We start from the raw sequence: 20,285 nt of genomic DNA, 5'->3' as shown, positions 1-20,285 counted from the left end.
CCACACAAGGATCTAGTCCGAGCTTCAAGGGGAGTTTCTTAGAAAATGTAATGATTCTAAGAATTTTTTCAGAATTTTGTCTCTAGGAGGCGCTAGTACTTAGGAAGCTTTGTGAATACGGCCCTAGATTTCTAGCATCACAGAGGGATGAAAGAGTATACAGCAATTGTCGTTTTTTTTTTTTAATGACGCCCTAACCTTTAGTCAAGCCCCATGAGTCAAAACTTTGACTTACATAAAGAAGTCACATTGTAATGGTAAAATAATATAAAAGTCAGTGAGCTGGTCTCAATAAATTATTTCAAAACCACTTGTTTGATTGATCACACCTGGCTAGGTAATTGCACAGGAGCAACTATATTTTTTACCACTCATGTCTAAATTGAAGAGACTATTTTTGCATCCATCTCAGCCTGTGGACTTTTTGGTTCAGATTTTTAAACCCAGTGGAATTGGTGTGCGGGTATCTCCTCGTCAATTTAAAAAAAAAAAAAGTTCTCCAGTACCGACGCACCCAAGTGTAAATTATTTTGTGCCCTGAGTAGGCCAGTCACATACATCCACGAGAGTTTAAGTTCCAGAGGTGTTAAGTTTGATCAAGCTTGCTATTGACTGCACTTTCAAGCAGCACTTTATTTATATTGCTACCATTCCAGTGAAACTGTTTAGGAACATTTTTCTTGGTTGTATTCCACCAGGTTTTGTTGCACTGTCCTATGTACTTTTTATCTGTTGTGTTTTTTTTTGTCCACTGCTGTAAATCCAATTTGCCTTTATTTGACAATAAAGGTCTGAACAGAACTGATCATGCCTCGTGTATATTTCCAGGCCTACTGGAGCCATCCACAGCAGTCATAAATATGTTTCAATTTGCAGAAAAAAAAAGGTTCTGAATAATTTAATCAACAAATTCTGTCCTCAGAAAATCTTGCCTTCATGGCATTTTGGATAACAGGGATTCCTTTAAATGTGAACATAACATGTCTAAGTCAGACACATACAGAAAACCTAGGAGGCTTATCTATCCTACCATAATGTAGGTGAGTCTCACTTATCCCATGTATTCATTTAGAGCTTGCTCATTTCTTCTGATGGTGGGTGGTGTGACAGAAAGAGACCAGATAAGAGACAGAAAGCTTCATTGGAAAAGCAGATCCCTGCAGGTCAGGCTGCAGCTGCTTTAAAGGTTGTTTTTCTATTGGACTGGATTACTGAAACTCTGCTCCACAGACACAGACTGATGTAAGGACGGATGGGAAATATCGGAATGAAATGCCATTAGTGCTCTGATCTCGCAGAAGTTGAATCAGGAAAGTGTTCATGGAAATTATAATGGCGATAAAAGCAAAAAGATGTTCCGTGTGTGTAAAATTATTTTGGGAATCCAAGTGAAACGGACTCAAGTGATAGATTACAATGTTTGGTGCTCAAAATGCACCTAGTGATGCATTTGTGCAAAGTGCAAATCCTGAAAAGGATACCCTTTGAAGCTATGTGAGAAAGTGACAGAAAAAGGAGAGGAGGATTGATGAAAGAGGCGACAGGGGGGTGGTGTGTGTGTGTGTGTGTGTGTGTGTGTGTGTGTGTGTGTGTGTGTGTGTGTGTGTGTGTGTGTGTGTGTGTGTGTGTGTGTGTGTGTGTGTGTGTGTGTGTGTGTGTGTGTGTGTGTGTGTGTGTGTGTGTGTGTGTGTGTGGAAAGGGTGGGGGTGGTATTTTTTTTTTTTTTTTTTGCTATTGCCTAATCCCAGCCAGCATCTCACACCATCTGTCACCATTTGGTACCAGCATGAACCGGACTGGGCCCTGAATGATAGTCTTCTGGTTATGCATACGGGTTCTGGTGGGTATAAGATAGGTGTGCTGCTGGGTGCGTTAGGACACCTCCTGCAGCCTGTGGTGGTCTGTGGTCTGTACTGTCTTTCAAGCTGGGGGGAGGAGGAGGAGGAGGGGCAGGGCAGGGCAGAGGAGGTTAGAGGAGGGAGGGATGGGGGGGGGGGTTCTGATTTGCCGAGCAGCATCAGCAGCACTCTGATGGCTCAGTGAGCTCCGAGAAAAAGAGGCGGGGAGGGCACAGAGGAGGGAGAGACGGAGAGAAACACAGTGATGCGGTGACACATGGCTGACTGTACCGCCTGCATGCTCTGACTGCGGCTTCCACTTTCCATTCATCGGGGAACAGCGAAGACTGGACTACTGAGGGGGATGCTGAGAGACGCTGCTGGGAGGCTTGAGGCTGCTGCAACAAACGACCAGAATCAAGCACAGACAAACAAGCTGTGAAGACACCGGGGACAGTACGGACTGCTGCTTGGATATCCTTGCTGATCACATTGTGTGGTAAGTCTGACTTGGGCTCCACCTGTCATTACCTGCAGTGTTGTAGCTCGGGCTGCTAATGATCCAGAATCACAGAGCAGCAACAATTGTTTCCACTGAGGCATTTCCGTCTGCAAATTCACTGTGCTCACTTTTCCTTCACATTTCATTCTTCTGTTACACAGAAACAAAGAGGGTTGGAAATGTTGTACTTTCAGATAAATTGATAATTGATTGCATGAATATGATTTCATATTAACCACTGTCGGGGCCTAAAGGCTATAGAAAGCTTAGCCTACTCAAGGTGACATTCATTCGCCTAAGTTTCTTTTATTTAGATGCCAAAGTTAATTCATCTGAATGGCTATTAGCCTCAGCTGTTTTAAATATTAAGACATTGGTTTAAAAGTTGAACCGAAGAAAACTCCCCCCCCCCGTTCCCAGTTTGTTACAGCTTTTCCAAGTTTTTGGTACAAATAGCCTATGTGAACTACAAACGTAACCATTTACTGGTTTAATTTTTTTTTACTAGGCCTATTTAAAATGATAGGCTAAATTAAAAGATTAAATGAAAAGTGCGCATCTTAGTGAAAAAAAAAATGCAAAATAGGGTTGTTCAAATAAAGGCTATCAAATATTTGCGGTATTCTTTAAAATTAAAGTTAGTGGCATTTTGTCACTGTTGCTCTATGGAAATTTCTCATCAAGCAAGAGTCATTTAAAACACGCTTTCCCCCCTTTAGCCCGTCTTTATAATGATTTTAAAACAACTTGTTCTGAAAGTCTATTATTTCGTTTAAAAAGTCGGACAATGTGGAAGTATTCCCCCCACTGTGACAGACTTGAAACACTTCAAAATATTGCATCGTCATTTCCCATTCTCCTCCATTCCTCTACATGAATTCGGTTTACTTTGGTTTGAGTTGTATTTTCTGAACGCGATTTCTTATTCCCTACTGTTACGTTCCGTAGACTGGTGTTGCCTGAGGATTTTTGTCCCTGCCGAGGCGCCGTAGCCATGGGAGATAACGTGTCCAAGCGTCTGAAGCTGATCTCGGCTACAGAGGCGGAGATGGAGGAGCGCTCTTTTCCAAACCCTTACCCCGACTTGGACCAAGGTGCCTTCACCTCCAACTCAGGAGCAGAAGAAGACTACCAGGAGGAGACTTTTGATGCGGAAGGAAAGGTGGGATGTTTTGCTTTTATTTTATGAGCATACGTCGAAGTGCTAAGTGAAACTAGGGCTAACTTGGCTCAGGATTGGACTTATGTCGCAGTTATTTACCACAACTTGAAGCTCTGTATCAATCTGTAAAGTTTAAATTGGTTGACATTTCACAAGTCAAAGGCTTTCATGCACGTTTATTTGCTCCTCACCTATAAGGACGCTACATGCAAACATGTCTTTGACTATTCTTCATCTTCACTAAAGACTCTATTTCCAGTTCAAGTTGTTTAACGTAACAATGTGTCATTGCTCTGGGGTCCTTAACAAATACAAGGCTCAGTGGCATTAGTTGGTAGCTCCGTGTATGTATGCGTGTCACTTGCAGGAGCAGAGGAACAGTGTGCACTGCGTTGCAAGATTATTTGGCTCAGCTAGCTGAAAAAAAAAAAAAAAACACATTGCAATTAAAGTATTGTATTATTCCAGAGCCCTGTAAGGAATTCTGCCACTGTAAGATTTTTTTTTTTTTTTTTTTAACAGGTTGTTGCAATGGACTGAAAGTAAATGTGATGCATGTGTATGAGCTACAAAAGCAAACAAGACCATCAGGGAGAAGCTGACTTATTCAATTCTGTAATTTTTTTTTTTTTTTACACTGGTAGCTGCTGCTGCTGCTTACAAGTTACAACATGCTGCAGAAACAGATTTTATTTTTATTTTTTTTAAAGCAAACAGCAGGTTATAAGATTTTTCTAGGACAACATTACAGTAACTATACAGGACAAGAACAGCCAAGAGAGACTACACACCCCTTTGTCCACAGGTGGCGCCAAAGTCCATGCAGATCAATAGTTTCTCACAGGAGCTTTATGTAGTGTTTTTGTTGGGTGAGCTTTGGCGCCCATCTAAGCTTTCTGAGTGCAACTGCACTTCTGTCAAAAACAGCGCTGTTTTATGGCTCCCCCATCACAGACAAGCTGCAAATAGGACTCTGATACAGCCTGATGTAGAGACAACTTTTTGTGTAAGATGCATGAGTCATTCCTGTGGTTAGATTACTTCTGCGCTCAGTAAAGCTGCTAAACATGAGACAACAATGACAGCGAGACATCCTGTTGTTACATGACAATCAGTTATGAATAATATCTGCAGGGATGTACGCTCTGCTTCCTGCTCGGTCACTCTCATGTTATCTTCTTAGCTTCATCCTAGACGGTCTGACTGGCTGGTACCGCAAAGCCGTATGCTGTTCTTGGGAGAGAATCGCAGCCGTTGCCAAACTTACATAGTGCTGTAGTGTCGACATGGGATAGATGTCAAAATGTACATCTTGTTGCTTTAAACGCACAGTATGTAAAATCCGCCGCCAGGGAGCTCTCCATCAAAACAATAACAAAAATTGATGCCTAGGCTAGCGGGGAATAATGGGAAATAATACTCCCTCCCCCCGACTGAAAACTCTGTGTTGACTGTAGTCAATATAAACGGGCAAAACCCACCTGAGAAAGACAATATATTTACAGACGATGTATCCAAGTATAATTTACATGACGTTTTTTTATCACAGCAGCACATACAGCAACAGTACGGCAGCTTTACGCAGCGGTCCTTGACGTAACATCCGGTGTTTCCTTGGCAACGTTTTGTGTCTGTCATGGCAGCTGCTGCAAAGACACGTCCCGTTACAATTATAAAATAATGGATTTTGATGATACTTTTGATTGTAGAGCATGTATGACATTGTCAGGCCTACAATAGTGTCTTATTCTAAATCTCAGCACAGGGCCAAAACAACACAATGGGCTTTGTTGGTAGTGGGGCGTGATGACTCTCAGTGAGATAATGGATGCAGGAAGGCTTGTGGCTCAGTTGGTAGAGTCGTCGGCTCTGAACCAAAAGGTCAAGGGTTCGATCCCCAACTGAGCAACTGATGTGTCGTTGGGCAAGACAATTAACCCTGCATTACCTTTACTCTCTGATGTACGTTGCTTTGGATAAAAGCATCTGCTAATTGAATTGTAGAATTGTTTGAGAAGGGAGTCCATAAGGTTGAAGGCTTCTCTGATGGAAAACTGCTGCGAAGCTCTTCAACGATGTGAAACAGGATTTTACAAGTATACAAAGTTATCACTGAGATTTGATTGTTCATTTCTATCTCTTGTTTGTAGAACGTACTTTAAACACCGTTCTTATTACCAGGCCTTATGCCAGGAATGGGCACTTGTGTGTTTGTCTTAATTGACCACATATCGTGCTGAATAAAATGCAGCTCTTTCTTTTTGCCCGATGACTTATGATTGAATTGTTAGATAACCCATTACACCTTTCCATTTAAATAAACGAGAGAGTTGCTTTTTCAAACAGTTATACTTGTGTGTAAAATCTAACCCAATTAGGAAAATAACTAGCCTTGCTGTGTATGATCTGTGTATAGTACTGTGTTGTGCACAGCGGCAGGCAGTACTTTCATTCTCCTGAATACACCATTGTTATGCTAAACAGAAATTCATTCTTGTGAAACAATCCTGTCTGTCACTTTGCCTCTGCTTTGTTCTCTTTCCTTCACTATTGATCCCTCCATCTATGGATGACTGCAGCGATGACTCAGAGCGCACAGATCAGACTGGAGTGGTAATAATCCTCTCTGTGTGGGGACAGAGGGCGGCCTCTGTTCAGACTCTTTTGGTTTTTGGCCTTCACGTTTATCTGTTCTGTTGTACATAAAATAAAATATATGAAATAAAATAGGTTAAATAGATTTTCTGAGCAGACTAGAACACGGTAGATAATGGACTGTAGAGGTGGGGGAAAAAATTGATACAGCATAGTATCGCAATATTTTGTGTGTCGATATAATATTGTCTCATGGCAGCCAAGTATATTGATATTTTTAATATGATATTTCAGATATGCTTTTTTATTTTTTAACTGCTGAAGGGGTTGCACAATTCAATTTGACAAAGTTGCATTGTTAAGAATGAATGTTAAAGTTCGCTTAGACTGAAATACCAACAGTTCAGATTGTGAGGTGCATGCAGCCTTTCACAGGGTTTGACTTTGATCACAGTGTTGGTCAGTCTATGAGCTTGACTCCCATTGCGTAGAAATAAAAAGACTGAAGAGAGACGAATAGACTGAGATTTTTAATTTATTTAACAAAACAGTTCTTGATTTAGTTTAGTGTAGTGAACATAACATGCAGTTAAAAAGCTCAATCTCAATATATTGTATCGCAATTCTCAGCATATCGCAAAATGTTTAAAATCACAATAGAATCGTATCGCGATAATATCGTATCGTGGGGACTCTGATGATTCCCGCCCCTAATCGACTATTGGTGTCAGTGTATACCAGAGAAAACGAAACAAAATGGCCGGGCAAAGTGCTTCCCTGAGCGACATAGCAATGCATTTGGAACAACTCCCTGAACAAACACAAGGGTCTTTGCAGTCAGTTGGTTTATTACGTTATTTAATTTTAATTCCTGTCCTGTTTATTTCACCTGTTAACTGAGTTGCCTTTCTTTATAATCTAAGTTTTTTTTCTTCCATTGTTTCGTTTCTTAAAACATGCAACAAGAAGTATTGACAATCATGACTTACCCCGTCTATTGGCAGGAATGTGAAATGCGTCCTCTTCCAAAACCTCCTCTAAAATATATCTTGGGTTGTCATTTTCAGTGTGCGTCGCAGTAGTTTGCATTTCAAACGAAGGTGAGCGCTTGACATCCAAGTTATAATAGCCTAAACTTCCTCTTGGCTATCCCTGGCAGGCATTTCGATTCTGCATCAGTCTGCACTCCAGGAGACAAAAAGATACAAATGCCAAGAAAGCCAACATTTCCCTTCATCCTAAAAACCTGGGTTTAGGATTAGTCCTCGTATTGACCGTTGAACCAAACCTCTTCAAAAATGTACTGCAAACTTTAACCAGTTCATACATTACCCAGAGAAGCTACTTGTGACAAATCAGAGACAGGAGCAGCCTGACATTAAGTCAGTGGCTGAATATACTTTATCAGCCTTACAGCTGATTGGCTCTTCAGAAAAAGAAAAAAAAATCAGCTTCTTCTTATTTAATAATCCAAGTTGAGGACACAAAAATAAAGTAGCATCATAAAGTTCTGTACTGTAGAGTGAATCAGTCCTTGTATCCTAAGAACAATAAAAAAAACCATTTTAAACCAGACACCAGCTTTTGCTTTTTTACCTATTCCTGAAGGGCTGCTCGGCTTACACATGAAAAGAAAGCAAGACAGAGATATAGTGCTTTATTTTATAATATAAAAAGAAATACACAGTGAGTTAGGTGATACTCCATTTGCCAGATGCAAGAGATGTCAGGGAAAGCTACTTTGAGTCATCAATAGTGACAAGAATAATAGTTAGTAACATGCCTCTCTTAGGTTGCCCACCCTTTATGTACGTGGAGTAAAAGGGTGACTAAATGCAGACTGGTTTCAGCTGGTGAAAAATAGTCTGCACATGACTGGCTTTCACAAGCAGCAGCACAGATTGGACATAGCTGTGAAACCTATTCTCTTAAGTGTTTCCTGTTAATTTATCAGGCCAGTGGCTGCGAGTAAATGGGCCTTAAGTCCAATAAATAGCTCCAGCATTTCTTGTGAGCTCCCAGACTCCCATCACGGTGTGTTGGAGAAGTGGCTGGTGAGAGACACTCAGTGAAATCCCCGCAGCTGCTTTGAAGTGGAAGCTCCCCCACCCCTCCTCTTCATACAGTTCACACTGTAGGCTGAATGTGAATGGAGCCTGTAGAGAATTAATTAACTCCATATGCACGATCAAATCAGGCTTTGAAGTGCAGTCTGACCTATGCTGTTACATCTTTAAAGGGTAAATAGAGCCCTGAGCCGTGTGGATTATCACCTCATTAACATACTGTGTTTCCTAAAATGACCCATAATGATGACGAGTCTGGGTCATAACCTACTGGCTGATATCTGAGAAAAGATTAGGGCTCAGCACTCTATGTGACAGAATGACACACTTTTAAAGCACTTAGGACCTATGGATTTACCAAAGCCAATGTATACTGCAGCTCCTGGGTTCTCAAAGAACAAGTCTGGCAAAATGTATTGTCAGCACATTGTCATTGTGACCAAAAAAAACCAAAAAAAACATGTGCTGAAAACTTTAGGGAATTCAAAGCTCAAAGAAGTCGACTGAATTTAAAACGCAGACACGGTATAAACACTTCAACGGTTACAGTATTGTTGGGAATACTAGCGATTTCCCAGCCAACTAGTTTAGTCCAAAGATAAGAAAACCATCACAGAACAGTCAAAAATGTGTTAATTTCACTTGAGATGAAGCAACTTTATCTCCATTTTCTAGATCTTCAGGAGATGCTATCTGTAAACTGTGCTTGTTTACATGGGATATAGTTATAATAGTGATATAACTATAAGGGCCCGACTGATATGGGGCCAATATTGATAATTGCAGGGAGAAAAAAAATCTCATACCGATACATTGGCGATATCTTTTTTAGATCCATATTCGATATAGAGAGAGATAGATATATAGATCTAGATATACACATTTATTGCAGTGATCCCTTCATTTCAGTTTATTTGATACTTGTGAAAAACATGACGTAGATAAGATGGTCACTAGAGGGTGATCATGCTTGTTGTAATCCATAAAGCACACTCTGCTGGTGACAGCCACGAAGAAGATAAATTAGCCGACACTGATAGTCACTGGATATAATAATAACGGCCGATATTTATTGGCTTGCCGATTTATGGGAAAAATGTAAGCGGCCATTTTGTAATTTTAATGTTTTATCATTGTCATTATTAAGTGCATGTTTATCTTCTGGGCTACATTGTGATTGTTTTCATTTCACATTATTGATGATGATTTTCTCAATTGAAAATGCCCACACTGTATTTTTAAAGCTCAAGTAGACTTGTGTAGGCCTAGCTAGCTGCTGAAGCTAACTATCCAACCAGTTAAACAGTCCCCAATAAAACTCTTCAAAATGTTGCTGACTCATGAAGTTTACTGAGGTTTCTTTTTTGTGAAACTGAAAACAATACAAAAAATGTCATTATTCATAAACACAATAAGGCAGTTGACTGTGCATGTCTACACATGTTTAACAAGCTAATGTAGCCACACAGCATTAGCATACAGCATCTTAAACAAATGAATGGTAAAGTTAACACAAGCTTAGCAGTTAGCATCTACATAGATACAAAACGCGTCCTTTCTAAAATGAATACACATAATATCAATGTTTATACAGACGTTGCATTCGTGTGCAGGAGTAGAAGAAACATGTGAAACTACTGAGCTATCCAAAGTGCTGCAGCCGACTCACCGGCTCACTATTTTACTTTCAGTTTCTATGACAGCAAAAGTAAGGTAGATAAATACAAGCAAACACAACAAGGTGGCACTGTAACACAACAACAAGTAAGATGTCCTTAAACGTGACATTGTATGGGGCATAACAAGACTCATCGAAGCAAACACTTGCAAGTTAAGAAGATGGTTGAGGTTCAGAGTTCTCTGTTTCTCCTCCTTAGGTGAGTGCAGCCTTCCAGAAGAAGGTCCAGAATAAAATTAAAGATCTCCTCCTGCAAATGGAGGAGGGCCTGAAGACAGCAGACCCCCATGACTTCTCCACATACACAGGCTGGACAGGTCTGTCCCAAGCACTTTAAAAAAAACACAGATGACATGTGAACCGCATGTTTCATGCTGAGCGGGCGACTGATTCCTTTGTTTTTTTTATCGCCAATACAGGCATTGCCCTGCTGTACCTCCAGCTGCACCGAGAGTCTCATGAGGCCTCCCACCTGCAGAGGGCACTGGACTATGTGAAGAGGGCCATGCGGATCCTTAATGGACGTAAAGTGACCTTCCTGTGTGGGGATGCGGGGCCGCTTGCAGTGGGTGCAGTGGTCCACCACAAACTGAACAACTCTGCTGACAGCAAAGACTGTCTGTCCAGGTGAGAGACCCGATCTGTGGACGTTGGTGGAGATGTGACCATTCAGAAAGATGCTCTTTGTCTTTTATGGAATGCAAAAGAAAAATGTATGTTTTTTTTTTATTTTTAATCATACTCCGAAATGTTTTCAAATGTGAAGTTAAAATTTCAGACAGTGAGTAGAGCTTTAATCTACACCCCCCTGGTGTAATATACTTGCTGAGTCTTTCATGTATAAGGCTGGCTTTATTTTATATTTTTATTGCCAAACACAAAACGTGTATTTGTCATAACACTTTGACACTTCTACCCTCTCTGTGACACTTTGGAGCAAATTGGCTCCCGCTGAAGACTGAAATGTTGCGAAAAAAGAAACAATATATAAATTAACCTTCTAAAAACGGATTAAAAAAACCCCCCAGAAAATGAACAATGTATGCATGAACATTTTAACAGACTTTATAAATTCCTTACAAAGCTTACCACAGTAGTTTTCCCCCCTAATGTTACTCAAACAGGAAGAATTAGCACATTGGTAGGGGTCTCTGTAGGAGTGAGTGACGCACTACAGTTTGTGTGGTAATAACATGTGGAAGGAACATGCCATCCAATCCAACAGTGTGACTCATCAATGTGTTTGAAAATAGCTTTTGGACAACTAGTGGGGCTCCATGACAAAGAAGATGCACACATCCGCTATACACAGTTCTTGCTGTGAAGGCTACATCCATTGTTAGACTTTTCATAGGTTTTTAAGGTAAAAGCAAAATATTATTTCATATTAATAAGTATAGTTACTTTGTTTTTATCTTTTGAACTCGGGCCCGACCGATATGGGATTTTTGGGGCCGATATCGATCTTTGGGAGGATACTGATATACCAGACAATATCTTTCTTTGATCTATCTTCCATCTGTAAAGCTACTTTGATATAGATATATAAATGTATTGTGTAGATCCCTCAAATGCAGTTATCAAACACTTGTGGAAAGGATAAATAATGAAGACAAGATGGACACTCAACTGGAAAGTAACTGTGTATTGACGTGAATCACTGCTTGACACTCTGGAGGGTGATCACGCTTGTCCATATAACACACTCTGCTGGTGAAAGACAACTGCTAGTGTAATACAATGATACCCAATTGAAATGCTATTTGACTGGTGAATAAATGTCGTAATATTGATACCAATAGTCACTGGATATGCTAACATCGGCCGATATTATCGGCTGGTCGATTCATCGGTCGGGCTCTATGTTGAACCGTATCTTTAATGATAAACCCAACCTTATCCCTGTTGTTGAACTGACACTAGAGTGTGTGTTTATTTTTTCAGGCTCCTCCAGTTGCAGCGGTCGGTGCTGTGCTCGGACTCTGAGATGCCAGACGAGCTGCTGTACGGCCGGGCTGGCTACCTTTATGCTCTGCTCTACATCAACAAAGAGATAGGAGCTGACACTGTGGACGAGGAAACCATTACAAAGGTAAACACTCTCATGTGCACATTACTCAGTGCAAGGTTTACATTTAGGTCGCATGAATTAAAAAGCAAAAACAAAATGACATATTGGCCTTGGACTCGCATCTAAAACACAGATTCCCACTCGGGTGCATTTAATTAGCAGGAAGAGGAAGTCAGTGCAGAGGGGAAAAATATTTAACCAGTCAGTTTTGTACCTGATTAAAGCTGACGTTAAAGAAATGATTATTTATGGTATTATTCATTACATATATATCAGAAATTCTAGAGAAATAATCATTTCTTTTTTTACCATGCAGACTTGCTGATATCATTACATGCTTCAACTCTAAGTCAAGTCAAATCATTTTCTCTCCCTCTCGCAAACACACCTACCCAACCCCACCCTGCACACACACACACACACACACACACACGTTGGATAATAATCCCTCTGCACTCTATTTTGATTATTTATTCAAGCACACACACACTCACTGCAGAAAACTAGAGGACCAGCTGTCGCCTTTGGTGAAGTGCCAGGCCAAAATACATTGACTGTATATACACACACACTGAAACACACACTCCCACTCACACACACACACACACGGACTCACACTGGGACAGAAGGGCTGAGAGAGTAGGCAGCAGCAGTGGGCTCACAGACAAGGAAGTGTTGTATGGAGGCATCATTATGACGAAGGAGGGAATAAAAATCTGATGCTTAAATGCTCTAGCTTCCTGCAGCGCTTCTCTGCTGTTCACCTCACCATCATTTGTGCCCGTATACCTGTCACCACCACCACCACCACCATCACGCACAGCACAGCAGCATTCGCAGTGCTTTACCAAACAGTGGCTGTGCTCCAGGGTGCTGTTTAGAGAAGTTTTTCTCTTTATCGCACTGTACTGTAGAGTTGTTCTCACTACAGCCCTCTGAGACTTTTCTTTTTCAGAGCAAGATTTTCTCTGCAGGTTTTTTTGTATTCTCCTACTCCCTGGGCTATTTTGGATTTGTGTGTGTGTGTTCAGACTTTAACAGAGAGTTTCTGCACAGTTAGTTTTCACCTTTATTGTGTCCTTTCTTGATTGACAGCTTGCAGTGTGGGGAGCTGAGGGTTTGTTTCTTGTTTTGTTCCACCTGCTGATCTAAGACAGATCTAAGAAAGATATCGAACAATATACCTGTATCGGATTTTTCTCGCCCTAATATCGATAACTGTATTGGATCCAAAAATCCCATATCAGTCGGTCCCTAGTTTAGACCAATTTTCCCCCACATATTTAAGGTCTGAAGGACCAAAAGGTGCTCAGAGTTTAACCCTTAAAGAGCTTGTTTCTACTTCTGACCCGTTCAGGTTCTTCTTCAATGTGTCTGACAACACCCAGGAAGGATGACTACAGAAATAGAACCTTTTTTGTTGATTCTTTATGGGTGATGTTCCTATTTTTAAACCAGAACACAGCCGTCTCATTGCTGTGTTTGAAGCACAACATGAAAGACACTCATCTGTGACTTCCTCTGTTGGTTTGTTTGTAGTACGGTGTCACATTTAGTTTTGAAAGGTTAGTTTGGATTCAGCTCTATATTTGGTACACACATTTTTAATTGACAAAGAAGAAGAGTAAACAACTACAGGTCAGTCAATATCCGAACAATACAGAATGACAAAGCAATAGAAAAAGATACGATCAGTGACGTCAGTCGGATATCTGATACGTAAATGACATCAATGTCAGACCCGATACCGATATAAGATCGCATCAGTCCCAGCTCTAGATAATTTGTATCAGACATTTTACAGTTTATACAAACTCAGTGAGAACTCCAGGTCCGAAAAGTCTAAAGCATTTTTGTGATGAGACAGAAAATGTTCATCCACTGTGTAGATTCCGATCAGAGTTCGGCTCAGGATAAAGGACGCTGACATTGTTTGAAGAATTGATCGAGCTGACTGATCAAAAGCTCTAAGGTTACAGCACATGATGTCAGAATATAGAGGCTGCTTCCTCTGCCCCACGACTGCCTACATCAGCTTTTACTGACAGCCCAAACTTTCAGAAACTCTGTCTAAGTAGTTCCTGTCCCTGATCTCAGATTTTGTCTTGAAACAGCATTGTACTCCACTTATATACAAATGAATATGTTTAACCCATTGGGAACTGGAGGGCTAGTCCTATACCCAGAGCGCTTAGATTACATTTTGCTCATTCATTGAATGGTGAGAAATCCCACAGGCCTTTGTTTGTTCACAATGATAAATTTATGCAGCAAACAGATTAATTCCGCCTAAATCACATTTTCTCCCTTCTAGAGAGACAGTTGATTGCTTATTGAGGATTCTGTGAGTGAGTGAGTGAGTGAGAAAGAGTAGCAGCTAATTGAGGTTTGGTTGGTGGTGCCTGATTTGACTACACAATGGAGTCGTTTCTAATTGAACGAGTCTCTATGTATATTAATGTAATGTGTGTTAATGTAGTTTTAAAATAAGTTGAAATCTTCCACATTGAAGCTTACACCGCAAAGATATCAGTAGTAGGGGAAAAAGAAAACAGGTCACATAAGGTAAGGAGAAGCAGGGTGGCAGTATATCCCAAGTGTAGATGTGAAGGAGTGAAGCGACGTGTTCATGATTAAGCTGGCTGTAAATCTGCTCTGTCATGAGAGAAGTATTGCCGCTGCTGCAGAACTCTTTTCCTTTGCTTTTTCACTCGCTCTGTCTTGCTTTGGGGACTGGATAAACTGCTGACTCAGCAGCTACTCGAAATACACCACACACACTTATACACATGTTTTCACTATATATAATCGTACCAATCCAGCTTTTCAGCATTGCCTCCAGAAACACCCAGAAGAGCTTGTAAAAGCATCCTAAACACAACCCTGAGATGGCTCTGCAGGGACCTGCCATTGACTGAATGAAAGAAACCACTACCCAGTCCTTAGGGATTTAATGAGTAGAATTTCATTACAACTTTTACACTAAAATATCTCAATTAAAAAATTCACTAAAACCTATGTTATTTATTTTTTTGTTGAGTAATTACCTCAAATATTTCCAACAGTTATCAAACCAGAGAAATCATGAAATCTATTGTTGTAACGGGACGTGTCTTGTCGGGGCAGCCGGCATAACAGAGCCGCCTTGACAGACACGACATGTTTATGGTTGCTGTGGAAACACCGATTGTGACGCTGCAAAAGGAAGCCAGAACTGCTACTGAGAGCTGCCGTACTGTTGCTGTATGTGCTGCTGAGATTAAAAAGGTCATGTTAAGTATACTTGGATACATCGTCGGTGAACATATTCTCTTCCTCAGGTCTGTTCGTCTTGACTACGGTCAAATTCCGAGTTCGTTTTCATCAGGGGTAGGGGGGGAGGTAGCAGAGAGAACTCCCATGATTCCCCGCCAGCCTCAACCTAATATTTTTGTTATTGGTTTGGTTGAGATCTCCCTGGTGGTGGAATTTACATACCAGTGTTTCCCCTACCATTATATTAGGGCCCCCCTTGAAGGTGTTTGGGGGGCTTTTTGGGTCTTTATTGTAGAGATAGAATAGTGGATAGAGTCGGAAATCAGGGAAAGAACTCATTTAAGGATACCTTTCTGATAGAAAAGGACAGCTGTCATTAAAAGTAACACATGAACACCAAGATTCCAAGTGTTTGTGTCGGCATGTCGGCAGCCCCCCCCCCCCCCCAACACTGTAAAACTAGTGGAAACACTGCATACTGTGCGTTTAATGAACATTTAAAGATGCATTGCAATCTGAATCTGAATCAGCGTTATTGAAGAGGTATGCTTACACAAATGAGGAATTTGACTTGGGTGACCTGAGCTCTATGCACAAAAAGTACAACATTAACATCACATAGTAGCTCAAAATAAGCAAATATGTACAAGACTCAATAAGACAACGGTGCAGTGATGAGTAGTGCAAAAATGCTGACATAAACATGATAATAGAATATGTAATAATGTAGCAATCTGTACACAAATGTAAGTAAAGGCCATAAAGGAGCTGAATTACAATAGGTGTGATTAGGTTTACTTGTGTCACACTCTCATAAAGATTCGTTTTTATACATTTTCCAATTGTTTGCTGCTCTCCTGCATGATTAGCATATCTCTGCTTATTGAAATCTGTCTGAGAGGCCAAAATTCAGCAGTGATACCTGATGAATTTAAGCATATTATCACTCCGGAGCTGTAACCATTTTCTCATTATCTCTAACTAAACCCACCCAAAGTGCAGGGAATTAATCATGTTCTTCAGTATCGTTGCCTTGTTCCTTTAGCGCCCACCATTATCACTGACTATGAATTTACAACAACAAAAATGATATGAATAACAAGGAAGAATTCTTTTTTCTTTTTTTTTTTTTAAGATTGAATTTTTGGGCTTTTTGCCTTTATTTGATAGGACAGTGAATGGAGTAGGACATCAGGACAGATGGTGAGGAATGATATGGGGGGGGAAAGAGGCCACAGGTCTGACTTGAACCCGGGCCGCCTACTTGTAGGACTGTAGCCTCCATACATGGGGTGCCACGACACCTAACCGCCAGGCCATCAGCGCCCCACAAGAAAGAATTCTAAAGCCTAACTCACACAGGACTAGAATTACCAGGAGACCTTGTGTTATTGAGAAACAGCCAATGTCTGTTTTTCATGAGGATTTTGGGATGTTAGATATTTACAGGGGGATAAGTCTGGTCAGCATTTTGCTTGATTTTACTGACGTTATTCACAACATGTCATTTCAAGGGTTCTTCATAACATTCACTTCCTGTAGTTGCTGTTAATAGCAGATGAAAAATAGATACATTTTTCTCCCTGCAATCTGCAATGCATTTCATCCAGAAAAAAAAGTCCAATATTTTTCTCTTCTAATGGCATTGAGCTTGATCTCTCTGCCAATCTGTGCCCCGAAGAGCCTCTTGAGTTTGCACCCAAAGCTGTGAGAGCTTGTATTGATAATTGCCCATTTAGCCTTCATAAATAATTAGGGACACACGTATCACAATGGTGCTTACTCTTGATGAAATACAGCTAATAATCTGCACTTGAAGTATTACTTTTCAAATGAAGGGCATTGCTGATTTACAGGATTATGTTCACAGACAACCTCGCATTAAAAGCCTATCAACTCATTTTCCTGTTAATTAAACAGAAATTTAAATTACTCGACTAGTCACTCAAGCAGATTTTGTTTAACACAGCTATACCTTGTCCAAAGCCAAACAGCGTGTAGTCTTTTTAATTGCTATTTGAAACAGTTAATCACTTTCTCTAAAAACAAAGTTGATTTCTGTGGCACTTTGCAACGTGCATTAATCTGAGGGAAAACAGAGATAGATAGAAGTCCCACGTTCTCTTTCTCAGACCAAAAACTGCAACTATGCCAAAAACAACTGAATACAAATGTAAACAGATCATCACTATCAGAGAGCAAGAAGAGGAACAATTCTCATCTTCTACTAGGGTGGCAGTAGCTCACTCTGCAGGGACTTGGGTTGGGAACCGGAGGGTCGCAGGTTCAAGTCCAAGCCTGGGAATTGGTGTGGCAGGTGGCGCACTGCCAAGGTGCCCAGTGAGTGGACATCTCTGACCTCTCTCCATTAGTGCATGTCCATAGGATACTTAGGCATGGTAAACTTGAGGAGTGCTTCAGTATGGCACAGTTGCTTATTCACGAGCATAAGCACGCAACCTGGACATGATGTATAATTGATCCCCACCTTCAATATCGAGAAATCCCAGAGTGAATACGCTTTTTTTTTGGAGTCAGTCTGTCTTTTCAGTACTTTTCATGATCACGTAAAGCCATTCATGTGTTGTAACGTCAAAGTCTTAATCAGTTGAAAACTTAACAGTTTAGACAGTTTGTAGTTAAGAACTACAAATCCAAAAGCTTTTCGTTAAATTAAAAGATGAACCTGCAGTTCAGGACAGTTGAACATAGGAAAACAAAAGACTGGAGCTTTAATGACGAGTACAGTGTTCACTTTACAGAACGGGCTGAATCTAAAGATGTTAAACCTCAGCATCTCATTGTTTGTTGTCTTTTTCTGTGGAAGAAGTTTCATCAGTTGAAAGAAACCTGCATAAAAAGGTAAAAATACAAACAAAAAAGAGAGAGAGAGTGAGAGAGCATAGGGTAGAACAGAATTGACAACTGAGCTCAGATCTGAAGAAGATGGCGTTCTTGTAGTACTTGCCAGAATATGAGCTGAAAGCAGACTATTTCAGACTCGTGGAAAAGTTGTTCTCACACATGCAAGAACATAAACCCCCCTAAAGTAGGAAATCTGAAAAGAAAACCACATTGTGTTAAACACTGCAATACATTTTTTAAAATCATTATTCAATCAGTCTCTTAACTTATGTTAAAGGTTATTATGAACATTGTAATCCAAATCTCTATCTTTAGACCAATTGAAGTATTTAATCCTATTATATAATGATAAATGTGCAGATCAAAATATTCCAAATGGTATAATAAACAGTATTACACTTAAAGATGTTAAATTACATAATCATTCATAAAGGAAAAACAATCCCACTGCAAATTAAATATAGACAGTATTCTGCCTATATGAGAACGTCAGTGAACTCTCTTTTACAATATATTCATTTCAGAATATAAACATTAGGGTGAGAGACTGTTAGGACCTGTATCCATTTATTAAGAACTATGTAGCTGTTAAACAAATCCATTCATCAGTCTTGGATTTTCTTTGTAACTAATAAGAGGGGAAACTAGATATGAAAGACCAGAGTTTGGTTCAGTTCATCACACTGCATTTCAATGCCAATGTTTGGCACAATGATGTATTTTATGTGGAGTTAAAAATGAATGATGGCAGTTTGCATGTTATCAAAGAATGTGTTATTATTATGTAGAGTCATGCATAAAAATAATGGGCTACTTAATTAATTGATTTCCCCCTCCAAAAAAAAGAATTTAAAAAAATCCAGCGCTGCAGTCTGCCATGCTAATTAATACTTAAACTTGAGATATGTGGGAAAGAACGGACAGTAGTTGTCACGTTGTTGTCACTGTGATGTTGTCCACAGTGTGAAGTTGGCATGTTGCGTTGTAAAAAGTAGAAATGGTGGGACTCAGCATGTTGGTTCTTTTTCTGCCTTAGTAGCATTTACTTAGGAACTGGAGGGAACCTGGAAAGGAAATCTATTTTTGCTTTCTTATATATATCAGCAAGGGACACCTATCGACCATTTCAAGTGTCTACTCAATCATTAACTTTAGCGATTCAAATCATTTTAACACAGGGATCTATGGTTGAGTTGTTCTCGAATGCCAGCCTCAAGTGGCCATTATAGGAACTGTAGTTTTTTTTTTTTTTGCGCTAGTTGTTGGCTGCATTTACCAACCATGGAGGAGGATGCTGCATGCTTCTGCTGCATGTCTTATTGTCAGGTTGTAGCTAAAGGTTGTCATCATTGATCACACCACTAACCCAAATGTTGCTATTGATGCTTTTCATAAAAATAAAAATAAATGTAATCATATTTAATTCTAGTTATAAGCAAATGTGAAAAGCCTTTTTTGATTTTAACAAATCAAACCTAGTTAGATTTGAAAGGATTCCGATTTGTCAACTGGTTATGATTCTGGACTATGAACAGGAATACAACCTGACCACTGATTGTCCTTGTGCAACTCATCTCCTCCTCTGCTCATCAGGTGGTGACGGTCATCATGGAGTCGGGGAAGAACATGTCAGCAGAGCAGAAGAAGACGGATCGCTGCCCTCTGCTCTATGAATGGCACAAGAAGCAGTACATCGGTGCTGCCCACGGCCTGGCTGGCATCTATTACATGCTCATGCAGGTAAAATGTGGAATTGTTCTACTGTAGTTAGCTTTCAACACAGTTTGAGTTTTAACTATTTCAAATGATTAGCTGAGAATTAATAAGTTTGAATTATTATTTGAATTAGATTGGGGAAAAAAAGTAGCAGAAACAGAGTATCAAGAAAATAAAACCTACCTTACTGTACATCATCGCACAAATCCCAACCAATAAACCTTATGTCCACACAGATGTGTCAACGGTTGCAATTGGATTTGATCATTCAAATCAAGATTCTCCTCTAGCAGGGATGCATTGAAGACAGAGATCTTTTGCCTCAAAGACCAAGGATGAATCTTAATGTCGAGTCTTCCCTGCTCTTGCAGACTTGTGTTCTTTTTGTAAAGGCTTATTTTGGGGCTTTTTATGCCTTATATTTAGAGACAGGGCCAGTCGATAGAGTCAGAAATCGGGGAGAGAGACAGGGAGTCGGGAAGGAGCTACAGGTAGGATTCAAACCAGGGCCACCTACCTGTATGACTACAGCCTGTG

At 40.2% G+C, this 20,285-nt stretch overlaps 1 protein-coding gene across 1 annotated transcript in view; it reads left to right on the top strand.

Annotated features, from left to right (window-relative positions):
* Positions 1 to 2,048: 2,048 nt before the first annotated feature.
* The window catches only part of lancl2 (LanC lantibiotic synthetase component C-like 2 (bacterial)), a 31,223-nt gene continuing 12,986 nt past the window's right edge, over positions 2,049 to 20,285 (top strand). The window contains exons 1-6 of the mRNA XM_020639811.3: positions 2,049 to 2,337; positions 3,289 to 3,502; positions 10,041 to 10,158; positions 10,261 to 10,468; positions 11,786 to 11,933; positions 19,626 to 19,772. Coding sequence (XP_020495467.1) covers positions 3,335 to 3,502; positions 10,041 to 10,158; positions 10,261 to 10,468; positions 11,786 to 11,933; positions 19,626 to 19,772 — 789 coding nt within the window. The 5' untranslated portion in view covers positions 2,049 to 2,337; positions 3,289 to 3,334. The remainder of the gene's footprint in view (positions 2,338 to 3,288; positions 3,503 to 10,040; positions 10,159 to 10,260; positions 10,469 to 11,785; positions 11,934 to 19,625; positions 19,773 to 20,285) is intronic.

This window comes from Labrus bergylta, chromosome 20 (assembly GCF_963930695.1).
Source record: "Labrus bergylta chromosome 20, fLabBer1.1, whole genome shotgun sequence".
NCBI classification, from domain to species: Eukaryota; Metazoa; Chordata; class Actinopteri; order Labriformes; family Labridae; genus Labrus; species Labrus bergylta.
This window is presented reverse-complemented; position numbering and strand designations above follow the sequence as displayed.